We start from the raw sequence: 14,494 nt of genomic DNA on the forward strand, positions 1-14,494 counted from the left end.
AAAAGCAGGCTCCACTCCTGGCACAGAGCCTGTCATGGCGCACGATCCCAAGATCATGAGGTAAGTCGAAATCAGGAGTTGGGATGCTTAACCTGTGGAGCCACCCAGATTCTCCTACAAGGTAATTCTTTGAGAATCTTAGCCTTTTTAATACCCAGTCCTTTTAAAGGCTAACTTGAGAAGAGTTATAAATAATTTTATAAATAATAAAAGTAATGGGGCGCCTGGGTGGCTCAGTTGGTTAAGCATCCGACTCTTGATTTTGGCTCAGGTCATGATTTTGGGGTCAGGAGATCAAGCCCCACGTTGGGCTCCATGCTCAGCACAGAGTCTGCTTGAGGTTCTCTCTCTCTCCCCCTCCTTCTTTTATCCTCCCCCTGCTCACACTTCTGTCACTAAAATAAATTTTTAAAATCTTTAAAAAAGTAAAAATTTCAAAAAAGAAGAATTACCTTGTATTAGGTGAAATGGAAACTTGTTTTGAAGTGATGCGCTTAAATATAACAGGCCAAATTCTTACTTGGAAATTTTCTTTATAATGTAGTTAATAAAAGGATGGGGTAGGAAGAAAAATTATTTTATATAGTAAAAAAAATCTGAAAATTATTAGTATAATGGTACATACGAGGAAGGATTTTTTTTTTTTTTTTAAAGTATTCTGTTCTGTTTCAGAAATACCAGAAATTTCTCACATTTGCTTCTGGCATTTGCTTCTTATATCAAGCAATACTTTTAATGAGCCAGCATCTTTACACCTTCTGTTTCCTCTACCTGGAATGTTCTTCTTTGCCTCTTCCTCCTTCCTCCAACACACTCTTACTTCTTCAGTCTTGGCTTAAATGTAATTATTTTGAGAAGCTTGCCATAATCCACTTCCCCTAAATCCCAAGACCCACTTTTTTTTGCCTTCATCCCAACCCAGGCTAAACTCTTTTATTATTTACTCTCAGGACTGCTTCACTTCTTCATAATGTTCACCATGGTTGTAAACCTCAGTTCGATGTTTGTTTTTGCCACTATTTCCTTAAGCTTGGTAAGGGCAGGACTTCTGAGTATCTGGTTTAGAGTGTTATTCTCCATGTCTGGCATAGTGCCTAGTACATAATAGTAAGTACTGTTTATCAAATGAATTACTTTAATTCCTATTCATTTCATTTGCTTTTCCAAACTATAGTTGGTATTACTTAATAGTGGGGTCTTTCCATTAGAGTAGTTATAACTTTATATCATTAGTAGGTAAATAGCTGAATTAAGCAACTGTAAGCTCCCACTAAGTTGGAATATTCTTAGCTTTTTAAGGTTTGGGATGAGTTTCATCCCAATGTCTCAGATGCTTCTTAGTGTATATGGTCAGAGTACATTTCTTAAATGATAAATAGTAGCTACAAGTGTTAACTATTCTGGTTGGCTATATTAATCTCAGTAGATGCAGTGCTACCATAATAGGACAATATGCAAGAGATATCATGATAAGATCACAGCCAGAGTGGGTTTCCTACTTTTTCTTCTTCTTCTTCTCCTCCTCCTTCCTTTTTAACCTTTTTGCTTTTATAGGGTTGAGTTTCTGGTTTTTTAAATCCTTATTGGTAAGGCCCAAAACAAATAGCTTTTATGTAAGGATTTACAATATTTAGATGGGTCCAAAAACTAAAATCTACACAAAATATTTTAATTAAGCAGTTAGTCTTTCCAAGTTTTCAAATGAAACTAAGTAATTATTATATACTTGTGATACCCATGTTGGACAGGAGACAATAAAATTTTTCTAGTACAATGAGGTTATATATGTTTAGCAATGACTTTTCTACTCATGAGGTTATATGCTGTATTCTTTTACAGTTCAAACGATATGTCAGTAAACTTCGAAGCAAGAGTACAGTTTTCAAAAAGAAGCATCAAATAATAGCTGAATTTAAAGCTGAATTCGGTCTCTTGCAGAGGACAGAAGAACTTCTTAAGCAACGTCATGAAAATATTCAACATCAACTGGTAATACAATATTATCTTGCTGTGCTAGAAATATAAATGCCAGGAGGTTTATGGGTTATAGCTGTATACTGAGGTCATTGTTTTTACTGAAAACACCATAAAGTTATTAATGTTTTCTGATTAATTACAGAGATATCATATAAACTTATTTATTTTTTACTTATTTTAAAGATTTTATTTATTTTATTTTAGAGAGAGTGCACATATGTGTGAGCAGGGGTGGGACAGAGGGAGAGGGAGAGACTCTCAAGCAGACTCTGTGCTGAGCACAGATCCTTATGTGGGGCTTGATCTCATGACCCTGAGATCTTGACCTGAGCCAAAACCAAGAGTCAGATGCTTAACAAACTGAGCCACCCAGGTGCACCCTCATTTATTTTTTAATGTAGCAGTAAACACTAACTTTTTCATGTGTGCTGACTTTGGGGTTGAATTCCAAGTAGGTTTTTCTTTGATTAGCTAGTTAATATGAGAAAAATTATCATACCAAGAGAATGACTATAAAATATTTATTTATCATGGCCTGCTGGGCAGAAATTTCTAAGCAACTCCTTCCGGAGCTCTGGAAAGAAATATCTAGGAAAGATACCATATGGAAATTTGCCTGCAAGCTTATACCTTATGTATTTGTGCCTTAGTTGTCAGAAAAGAGTTAAGCCCAGAGTAGTCCCTCTAACAGCAAAATCTCTCATCGTGGACACCAGTTCCTCAGAGTTTTCTTGATTTGGATTTTTGTTCCTTTCACCCATGGGGAAATTATTTCATCAGGATGTTGGTTTACCAGCTAGCATTAATATGGTGGATGTGAATGAAGTTTCAACCAGTCATGGTTAGCTGGCAATATGAACTTTGTGTCTCATGCTGTTGAATATTGTTTGCATCTAGGGAACTTCAGATAGAAAATTTACTGTACATAATGGCACTACTTTCAAAATTGATAAATAGTAATTATGTTATTGTTCACTTCAAAAATATTTTCCAATTTCCATTATGATTTCTTTGATCTATGGATTATTGCTTAAAACCAAATGTTGCTTAAAACCAAACATTTTCTAGTTACCTTTCTGTTATTGACTTCTACCTTATTTCCACTGTGACCAGAGAACATTCTGTGTAATTTTAGTCCTTTGAAATTTGTTGAGTATTGCATTATGGTCCAGCAAATGGTCTCTTTTGGTAATTGTCCCAGCACAGTTGAGAAGAATGTGTATTCTGCAGTTGTTGGGGATGGTGTTCTCTATATGTCAGTTCAGTCAACTGTGTTATCTTCAAATGATTTCAAATCTTCCATATTCCTATTGAGATTTTTGTCTGCTTATTCCATAGTTATTGAGAGAGGTGTGTTAAAATCTCTATGATTATTGCTTTGTCTGCTTCTTTTTTTAGTTCCATCAGTTTTTTCTTTACATTTTTTCTTAAGTTGGGTTCCTTGGAGCAGAGCCTGAGAGGGAATACTTTGTACAAGTGATTTATTGAGGGAGGGAGTGCCTTCAGAAGAAGGGGAGTGAGGGAAGCAGATAGGGCAGCAGCAAAGAGCCAAGCAAGGATGTAGTCCTGATTAGACAGCTTCATTTTGATTCTGTGAGGAACTTTGGAGGTCAGATTGCAGTGTGAAGTTGATTCCATCTTGAGGCAAAGGGGCTGGCCTTTTTACTCCCATCTCGGTCAGTCAGTGGCTGGTGGCAGGATGTAACCTCCTAGCCCAGTGGGAGGGCATTCTCTGGAGAAGGGGGCAACTGTGAACCTTTAGCAATCAACAACTCTCATGGCAGGTTGCAGATGAGGTCTGAGTGAGGCACCAACAACATCCATTACAATCCATCCCTTGTAATGCTGGGATCTACCTGTTTCTCATGTTAAATTGACTCCATTTAGGTATAGCTTCTACAGGATTCTAGTTGGTCACAATTTCTAGGAAAATTTGTAGGAGGAGGGTTAATAGGACAAATGAAAACTCTCAGTGCTGCATTTGGTCCCAAGGGCATAGTAATACTCAACATCTTCTTCCTTTACCATTCTAGATTTCCCTCATGTTTGGCTAGCACCTTCACTGGTCTAAGTGACTTTCTTGGTGGGATGACCCAGCCCCTCATCTTTAAGAGGTGTGAGACTCTAGGAACCATGACCTTAGCAGGCTGTGGTTGCTGTACTTACTCATTTATTGTTAAAACCGGGCATGGGAGTACCAAGATATGCCCTAATGGGTCACCTGAGTGCCAAATATATTCCTATCTGCCCTTATTATATAGCAGCATTTGTATAGCATAATGATGTCCTGTCAATATAATAACTCTTTTCTTTGCCTGATGGTCTACAGGCATGAGGAACCCAAGTGACAAGATGGTAGCCAGAGCATTAAGTTTAAAGGCCTTGTAATGTGCTTTCTGGTGAAAGCATGCCCACTCTGGAAACCAGAACATCTACACCTACAGAGCCTAAAGGTGTCCGGAAGGGAAACATAATTCCCTAAGTGGAGAAGTGGGCATCCTCGTGAGTGGTGACACTCATACTTTCATTCCGTAGTTCCAAGACCCATGGATTCTTTGTGTGTGCAACACAGCACCAAATGGTGGGCATTGGTTTAAAATGTATACTCCATCCATCCTGAAGAATAGAACTCATCCTCACAGGCCATCAACTCTAAGCTGTACCTTAGTTGTACCTTCACAAGGCCCTTCTACCAGTCTATCAGGGTAATAGCTTCCTGGATGGATGGTGACTGAATCCGATGGTCATGTGTCCACCACCATATCCTTTGCCATAAAGTAATCCCATGGTCTGAGTGATATTATACGGAATTCCATATCAGTAGACCAGATACTCTGAGCCTTTGATAGGGATGCTGGCTGAAGCACTGTGGGCAAGAAAAGCAAATACTTACCCAGAATCTGGGTCAGTCCAGGTCAGGATGAAATGTTGCCCTTTTCAAGGCAGAAAGATGATTGGTTTCCTCAAGGTATGATTCCATATCTAGAGCTCAGGGTTGGTCTCCCTATTGTTGCCAGGTCAGACATTTGGCAGTGGGAATAGCTAGATGGCCATGGGCAAGAGAGAGCGCATGCTATTTGGCCCTTGCTTAGCCTCCATCTTTGCCAGCGTAACCATTCTGTTCATAAGCCCATTATCCAAGCACTGGGTGGCCAATGACAGAGGGTGCCTGACATCTCCTGTCCAAATCATCCTTTCCACTTGGTTGTTTAGTGCTCTCTTCTGCTTTGGACACTCCTAGCGGCCATTAGCATATGATGAAAAGAGAAAAGATCTTCACACTTAATATGTTACTCCCGTAAGTCTATCTGCATGCCTCTTCCCCAGACCTCCATGTCCCTAGTCTTCCAGTCCTGGTGCCTAATTCTCCCAGGCTCCTGACCAACAAGCTAAGCCATCTGCCACTGACCAGAGTATATAAGATAATCTGGGGGGGTTCGAGGTTCTCAAGTGAGTCTATGCAGGTATTCCATCCCGGACTCAGTAGTAACCTTTCTTAGAGCCCTGACTTTGTCATAGAATATATACAGCCTTCTCTGAAGTTTTATCCTGCTAACAATTAAGTTGTGTGCCTGGTTTTCAGCTTCCTTTGCCCTTCAGCCATAGGAAATGAGGGTTTCTTTGAAGGTTCTCTGACTTTATCACTTTGCTTTATATTAATGATTAATATATTTGAGCCTGTCCTTTTATCTCTTCAACTATAAATGGAGCATAGCAACAGCCACCCCAATTCCATTGTCCCTTTAGTTATTATTTCTGCATACTTCCCAAATACCAGCAACATTGTACCAGCTATTGCATCCCTGTGACAGTTCAAGAAGCAGACACCAAGATGGGATTCGATGTACAAGAGATTGCTGGAGGAAATATAGTGAAAGATAAAGGGAAGGGAGCAAGAGGAGGCAGAGAAAACCATTAGGCCCTCATGCAGGTCTGGCACCATGAAGGGAGAGAAAAGGAAGGAGGATTGTGTAGGAAGAGCCTCAGACTGCAGCCCAGTTTTAGGAAAGTTTTGGTCCGGATGAGGGGGACTTCCTGAGCCAGTCACCCACCAGAGGAGTTCGCTGTCAGGCGGGAGCAGGCCAGCACTAGTACTGTTGCCATGCTCAGTCATGCGAGGAGCAGCCCGGGGGCTGTTCTTATTCAGCCAAGGGCACACTTTGAAGAAGGGGTAGCTGTAAGCCATTAACAGCCAATTCTCACAACAGCTAAGGGATAGGTACACTGACCCACTAAGCAGATCAGGACAGAGCACCCACTGCAAATATCCTGAGATTATGTTATTAGTCCATACAAATCTAGTATCATTACCTTCCTGTTAAATTGGCCCTTTGATAATTAGGAAATATACTTTTATTTATTTATTTAATCTTTTTTTGGAAATATACTTTTTTTTAAATCTCATAATATCTTTTGCCTTAAAATACACTTATCTGTTATTAATACAGCCACACAAACTTTCTTCTAGTTAATGTTTAAAAGACATATCTTTTGCATCCTTTCAACCTTTCTCCATCTTTATAATTATTGTATATATTTTATAAGAAATATATAGTTAGCTTTATAGGGGTACCTGGGTGGCTCAGTCCATTGGGTGTCTGCCTTCATCTTGGGTCATGGTCCCAGGGTCCTGGGATCAAGCCCCGCTTCGGGCTCCTAGCTCAGTGGGGAACCTGCTTCTTCCTCTCCCCGCTGCTTGTGTTCTCGCTCTCTCTCAAATAAATAATATCTTTTTAAAAAAATGAAATATATAGGGGGCGCCTGGGTGGCTCAGTCGTTAAGCGTCTGCCTTCGGCTCAGGTCATGATCCCAGGGTCCTGGGGTCGAGCCCTACATCGGGCTCCCTGCTCTGCGGGAAGCCTGCTTCTCCCTCTCCCACTCCTCCTGCTTGTGTTGCCTCTCTCGCTGTGTCTCTCTCTGTCAAATAAATAAATAAAATCTTTAAAAAAAAATGAAATATATAGTTAGCTTTATATTTTTATACAGTGTGGCAGTCTTTGTCTTTTTTTTTTCTTCCAAGATTTTATTTAAATTGTTAGTTAAATATAGTATAGTATTAGTTTCAGGGGTAGAATTTAGTGATTCATCACTTACATATAACACCCAGTGCTCATTACAAGTGCCCCCCTTTAATGCCCATCACCCATTTACCCCATTCCCTCACCTACCTCCCCTCTAGCAACCCTCAGTTTGATCCCTATTGTTAAGAGTCTCTTACGGTTTGCCTCTCTCTCTGTTTTTATCTTATTTTATTTTTTCTTCCCTTCCCCTGTGTTCATCTGTTTTGTTTCTTATATTCCACATGTAAGTGAAATCATACGGTATTTGTCTTTCTCTGACTGATTTATTTTGCTTAGCATTATGCACTCTAGTTCTATCCAGCAATCTTTGTCTTTTCACTGAAGAATTTAATCTCTTTGCATTTAATGTAATTACTGATTTTTCAAAGTTTTCTATTTGTTCCATCAGTTCTTCATTCCTTTTTCTCCTCTGCTTATGCCAGAAACTATAACATGCATCTTTGACTGATTACAGTCTTTCCTATTTTATTATATCCTGGGTGATGAAAGAAACTTATAACACTTTAGCTCCATTTACCTCTTTCTCATATTTTGTGCTATTGTGGATATATATTTTTAAGTTCTATATATCACTTGAATCCCACATGATATTATTGTATTTAATATTATTCTAGATTTATCTATCTGTTTCATGGCTTTTTCCTTCTTGCATCATTATTCTACTGGAATTTCATTTTCAGTATTTCATTTAATGTAGGTCTGCTGGTGATAAATCCTCTCAATTTTTGTTTTTCTTAAAACATCTTTTTTTTTTTTTTTTTTTTGAGGACAGCTGTCCACTTTATGAGCCAGCAGCTGGCCTGCAGGGCTCCCTAGGGCCCACTCTTAAAACATCTTTATTGCACCTTCATTTTGAAGCACATTTTCACTGAATATAGAATTCTTGGGTGGCAGTTATTTTCTTTCAGCACTTACTTTAAAGATTTAATTCCTTGGCTTCTGGCTTCAATTATTACTTGTTGTTTTTTAGGGTAGTATGTTATTCTCTGGCTGCTAGGATTTTTTTTTCTGTCCTTGGTTTTTCAGCAATTTTGCTATGATTTTCCTAAGTTTTTCTTTATTTATCTGGCTTGGGGTCTGTGAAGCTTCTTAAATCTGTGGCCTTAATGTATTTTGTCAGTTTCTGAAAAGTTCTCAGCCAGTATTTCTTTAAATATTATAATCTCATCCTTGTCTCTCCTTTCCTTGTGTTACAGTTAAAGTTATATGTATATTAGGCTTTTTCACTATTTACCATGTTTATTATGGGTTTTGCTTTTTTTTTTTTAATTTAGTTATTTATTTTTAGAGATAGAGCATGAGCAGGGGGAGAGGCAGAGGGAGAGAGAGAATCTTAAGCAGGCTTCATGCTGAGCCCATGGTGGGGCTCAATCCCAGAACCCTGAGATCATGATCTGAGCCGAAATCAAGAGTCGGCTGCTCCATGGACTGAGATACCCAGGCACCCCATTTTGCCTTCCCCCCCATTTTCCATTATTTTTGCTCTCTGTGACTTAATCTGAATTTTTTCCTGCTGTGCCATCTTCTAATTCATTAATCTTTTGTGTCGAATCTGCTATGTAAACCATGTATTGAATTCTGAATATCACTTATTACCATTCTCAGTTCTAGAATTGCCATTTGATTTTATTTTACAGATTCCAGTTATCTGTAACATTCTCCAACTTTTCATTTATTGTCTTGAATATAATAATCACAGCTATTTTAAATGTCCTATCTGATGAATTCATCTGGGTGTCTTTCTATTATCTGTAATTTTTTTCTCTTGATTTTCAGACATTTGTTCCTGTTACTTTGCTTATCTGGTACTTTTTTATTGAATGTCAGGCTCTGGAAACATTTCCTTCCTTAAAAGAACATTTGATTTTTTTTCCTCATAGATCATCTTGATCCAGTTTTGCTAAAGCTGATATTTTTCTCTTACTCCTAATATGCAGTCCTTATACCTGTGGCAGAAACTCTACTTCCAGGAATACTTCTTGAGCCTGGCTCTTACTCTTAGGTTATGACTCCTTAGGAGTAGCCTTTCTAGGGTTTCAGCTGATAGTCTGGAGCAACACACTTTGAGTAGTCTTGAATTCCTACCTCTCTCTCTGTAGCACTATGAGATACTGAAGTCTTTGCCCAGTTTTTTAGTCACCCATCTAATTATTTCCACTTGGCTACTAGGAGTCTTACCTTCCCTGTGCACAGCTGAGGATTTGGTAATGCCCAAAGAGGAAATTACATACAGAATTTTGGGCTAATACTCTATAGTTCCCTCTACTCCTTTCTCAGGAGTGTCAGTTTTATTGGCAGCCCCAAATTCCAACTCTTCTTCCATTCCCTCTCTCCTTTTCTTTCTTTCCTTTTGGTTCTTCCATCCTGTTTTGAACCCTCTCCAATCAGGTCATTGCACCAAAATTTCTCTTATCAAGATCACCAGTACCTCACACTGCTAAACCCAGTGAGCATTTCTTAGCCCTTTTCCTACTTGGCCTATTAGCAGTGCTTGACATAGTCGATCACTCCGTCTTCCTTTACTTATCTTCTAGTAAACTACACTCTCCTTGTTTTTCTCCCGTACTAGCACTCCTATTCCTACTCTGTGGCTGATTTCTTCTCATTTCTCCAAGATCTAAAAATTGGAGTTCCTCAGGCTTAGCCCTTGGATCTCTTCTCTTCTTTCACTCCCTTGGTGATCTTATCCTGTCTCATGGCTTTAAAGACCTTCTCTATGCAGACAACTCCCAACTCTGTATCTCTAGCCTAGCTTTCTCCTCAAGTTCCAGTCTTATACGTATAACATCTTGACCTCTTACTGGATATCTACTAGACATTTTGAATCTTTTAAATGCGCAAAACTATATTTCTGAACTTCATTACTCCCTCAAACCTGGTCTTACCGAGTCTTTCTCATTTCAACAAATGGCAGCTCCATCCCCTCAGTTCTGCAGGCCAGAAACTTTAGTCATTCTTTACCCTTCATTTTCCTTCACACCCTACATCTAATCTGTCATAATATTTTGTTGGATCTACCTTTAAAATAGATATACAACCACTTCTCATTACCTCTACCACCACCATCTGATTCATGCTACCATTATCTCTAACCTGAATTATTGGAGTAACCTTCTAACTGGCTTCCTTTGTCCCTCTTCAGTTTGATCTCAGCACAGATGTTAAAGTGGCTATTTAAAAATTCCTTTACTCTGAACCACCCAACAAGCCTCCCATCTCATTTAAAATAAGCCGAAGCTCTTTCATTGGCCTAAAAATAAAGTTACCATGTAATTTATCATCTGAAGTAGGACACATTTGAAAATGCAAAGGAGGGCGCCTGGGTGGCTCAGATGGTTAAGCGTCTGCCTTCAGCTCAGGTCATGATCCCGGGGTCCTGGGATCGAGTCCCGCATCGGGCTCCCTGCTCCTTGGGAGCCTGCTTCTCCCTCTGCCTCTCTCTCTCTCTGTCTCCCATGAATAAATAAATAAAATCTTTAAAAAAAAAAAAAAGAAAAAGAAAATGCAAAGGACAATAGACTTTAACTGAGACTGTTCTAGCAAACCATATGAGTCCTGTATGATCCCTCCCCCCGAACCTCATTCTCATTCCGTTTTCAGCTCCACCAGTCTCTTAGCTATTTCTTGGGAAAGACATGTCTTTTTCACTTGCTGATCCTCTGGATATCTGTATGACTTGCTCCCTCACTTCATTCGGGCTTTGCTCAGATGTCGTCATCTCAGAAAGACCTTCTCTAACCACCCTGTTGTTTAAGATTCCAACCCCATTTTCACCTCACACTCTATGTATTTTATTTGTCTACATATTGCTTGTTTACTCTCACTAGAAGTAAGCTCTGTGAGGGAAGTTTTTTTTTTCCTGTTTTGTTCACTGCTGTATATCTGGTGCTTAGAACTATACTCAGCACATTTAGGTATATAATAAATACTGGATGGGTGAGTGAATGCAAATATATTGTACACTTGAGAATTCATTCAGTCACCAAATATTTATTGAGTGCTAAAATTAGAAATACTGTGCACCCAAGGATACCAAAGTAAAATTTAGTGCAAGTTTATAACCTATAAAGATATGTAATTATCATCAAATTATAATTTATTATTAAATTATTTATGATTCTAAGCTAATTTATTTTATTTATAACTTTATTGTTATATATCAAATATGTATACTTCTTATGGAATCATCGAGGTTTTAACACCCATTTTGTGGACCCCATTTTTGACACCTATTTTTATTCTTTACTTTTAGCAAACTATTGAAGAGAAAAAGGGTATATCTGGATATAGTTACACCCAGGAAGAGCTAGAAAGGGTATCTGCACTGAAGACTGAGGTTGATGAGATGAAAGGCCGAACACTTGACGACATGTCTGAAATGGTGATTACACTTGATTTTTTTTCTTTCTTTTCTTTTTTTCCTAAGATTGATTGATTGATTGATTGATTTGTCAGAGAGAGAGAGAGAGAGAGCACAAGCAGGGGGAGCGGCAGGCAGAGCAGGCAGAAGGAGAAGTAGACTCTCTGCTGAGCAAGGAGCCCTGGGATCATGACCTGAGCCGAAGGCAGACGCTTAACTGACTGAGCCACCCAGGCGTCCCACTTGATTTTTTTTTTCTTAAAGACTTTATTTATTTATTTGAAAGAGAGAGTAAGAGCGGGGTGGAGAGAAGCAGAGGGAGAGAGAGAAGCAGGCTCCCCACTGATTAGGGAACCTTTTTCAGGGCTCGATCCCAGGACCCTGAGATCATGACCTGAACCAAAGGCAGATGCTTAATGACTGAGCCACCCAGGCGCCCTGATTTCACTTTTTTTTTTTATAGTTTTTTTTTTTAATTGTATAGCTAGAGGCAGATGTTTTTGTATTTTGTTTTCAGTGAAACACTCAAATTTTCATTTCTGCACATTGTTCACTTTATATTCTTTCATCGTCTTTAGCAATCTCTTTTGAATGTTTCCATTCTAGTAAGTTGTTCAACTTGTCATAATTTATGCATTTTGTAGGGCTTTTTTTCCAAGGAAACATGATGGGTTTAATAAATACCCTATAGCATTATGTATTGAAATGCCTGCCTTATCTTTGTGGTTTTTTAAGTGTGTAAAAGTTACAGAACATTAAAGAAATATTTAAGATAAAAAATAAGTTCTCCCAAATCATACCACACTAACTAATAAAATTACTTCATTTTTGTGTGTGTACTTAGTATCTTTCCATATTTGGAGCTGCTGTTCAGCCTGAATGCACTGATGGCAGCTTCATCAGACATTCAAATGCTGAAATCTTTCCTTATTGGTAATTAGCTGCTGCCTCAGACTCTCAGAGTACCCACTTCCACCTATTTTTTTCCACATTGGCTACTTGCCCAGAACCCTCTGGATCTCACTACAATCTGACTCCTAAAAATCAGAAGACTCTGAGATCCCATTAGTCTCTATGGCTAGTGTCCATTTTGATTGGTCATTACTTATATCCTTGGGTTATTATGTATTTTGAATATCACTTCATCATGTTATGTATATACTATATAATCTACATAATTACATATTTTTTAATAACACAGCATGATTGTAGTTGTATACAGGCAACTTTCTAATTTGTTTTCATCATTCAATGTTAGATTACAAATATTTTCCCATGTTTTGCAGTCTTAATAATTGACCTTTTGAATAGTTAAATGCTATTCCATCTTACTGAAACAACATTTACTAAATCATTTCCCCATTGTTTGGTTTTGAAGTAATTTACAGTTTTACTCTTTTATATAACACTTTAATAAATACATTTAAGCGTGTAGTATTTTTGTTCTTTTGAATTCTTTTTTTTTTAGATCTCATGTATTTTGTTTAAATGACAGGTAAAAAAGCTGAATTCACTGGTGTCTGAAAAGAAGTCAGCTCTAGCCCCAGTTATAAAAGAACTACGACAGTTGCGTCAGAAATGTCAAGTAAGTGAATTTGATTTGTGATACTTTTAGCATCCTATCTTGTTCAGATGTACTAGTTAGAATCCTGAATATTTTACTTGGGTAATTTATAGAAAGCAAATTATTATTATTATTATTTTGATATGATTCCACAAAATAGAGTAATAATGTGACCTATTAAGTTTTTTGTTTAATTTGTGCTGTTTGTTTTGTCAAATTATCGGGGGAAAGAGAGAAAGAGAAGGAGTTTAAGCTGAAATCACAAGTGCAGCTAGATTAGATTTTTGCTTTAAATCTGATATATGTCAGAGCTATAAATATGAAGTCACATTCTTCTGTGGCCAGGTAAAAGCTCAGAGTCTGCCAGTGAGTGGTGACAAGTTAACTTTAGATTAATGGACTTGCTTTGCTGGGGAGCAGGGCCAGGGGCAAACTACGAAAGCTTGTGATAAGTGATGAAATACCGTTGCTTGAATGCTAATTCTAACCACTGCTTTGAAGCTAAACTGTTAGAAGGTAAATGGCCTCCACAAATGCAGATCCGATGGCCTCTGCCGTCTGACATTAGCTGTTGTTATTTTATCACTCTCCATGTAGTAATTTTAGGTTTGAATGTGGGTTGTACTGCATGTGCCTGAATATGGAACTATAAAATTCTTCACGAATGCCATCCATCAGTCAAGGGAGCACAGTGAAAAATCACATCATTTCCTTTTTATAGAAAATGCCGTGGGGCCTGAGCCAGGTTTAGTGACTTATCCAAATAGACAAGTAGGCCGTGAGAGAGTTGCAGCTTGACTCCAGCATCTATATTATCTTATTTCACATTTCCTGCTCATTCCAGTACACACCACTGTCATCACAAAAGAAATGGAAGAGACAAGTCCCTGTTCTCTGGAGTCCATACACTCATAGGTGAGATGAGGCAAATTTCAAGAAAGACAAAAGATAACCCAACTTAAGAACAATATAGATGGGGCGCCCAGGTGGCTCAGTCAGTTAAGCGGTTAATTGTCTGCCTTAAGTTCGGGTTGTGATCTCCTGCTCAGTGGGGAGCCTGCTTCTCCCTCTCCCTCTCCCCGTTACCCCCCCCACCCCCGCTCGTGCTCTCTATCTCTCTCTCAAATAAAAATATATAACATCTTTAAAAAAAAAAAAAAAGAACAGTATAGAAAAGGGGCACCTGGCTGGCTTACTTGGTGGAGCGTGTGACTCTTGATCTTGGTGTCTTGAGTTTGAGCCCCATGTTGGGCATAGAGCTTACAAAGAAGGAAGAAGGAAGGGAGGGAGGGTGGAAGGAAGGAAAGAAAGAAAAAAGTATAATCAGAATCATATACTTAACTGATAAGGAAAGAGGAAGCAAGTGATGTGATTGTTAGGAAGGAAAAGTTTCAGAAAGGGAATTTTTGAACAAGGTTTTGAGATTAAGGACATCAAGAATTGTTTTCATGGTTACATTCTAATCCATTGATTTACTTAATGCTTTTCTTGAGTAAGTAACTTGGAAACAAA

General features: G+C 38.4%; 1 protein-coding gene across 7 annotated transcripts in view; it reads left to right on the top strand.

The window, feature by feature from the left end:
- Nucleotides 1-14,494, top strand: part of IFT81 (intraflagellar transport 81) — a 181,884-nt gene that overhangs the window by 145,144 nt on the left and 22,246 nt on the right. For 5 of the 7 annotated variants that reach the window (XM_035016969.1, XM_035016966.1, XM_035016967.1 and 2 more), the window contains 3 exons: nt 1,840-1,989; nt 11,311-11,439; nt 12,914-13,003. In XM_035016969.1, coding sequence (XP_034872860.1) covers nt 1,840-1,989; nt 11,311-11,439; nt 12,914-13,003 — 369 coding nt within the window. Of the gene's footprint in view, nt 1-1,839; nt 1,990-11,310; nt 11,440-12,913; nt 13,004-14,494 lie in introns of those variants that run through there. The other 2 variants (XM_035016970.1, XR_004681410.1) reach the window with 2 other exon arrangements.

Source organism: Mirounga leonina, unplaced genomic scaffold, assembly GCF_011800145.1.
Source record: "Mirounga leonina isolate KUSES-001 unplaced genomic scaffold, KU_Mleo_1.0 Mir_171, whole genome shotgun sequence".
Taxonomy (NCBI): Eukaryota; Metazoa; Chordata; class Mammalia; order Carnivora; family Phocidae; genus Mirounga; species Mirounga leonina.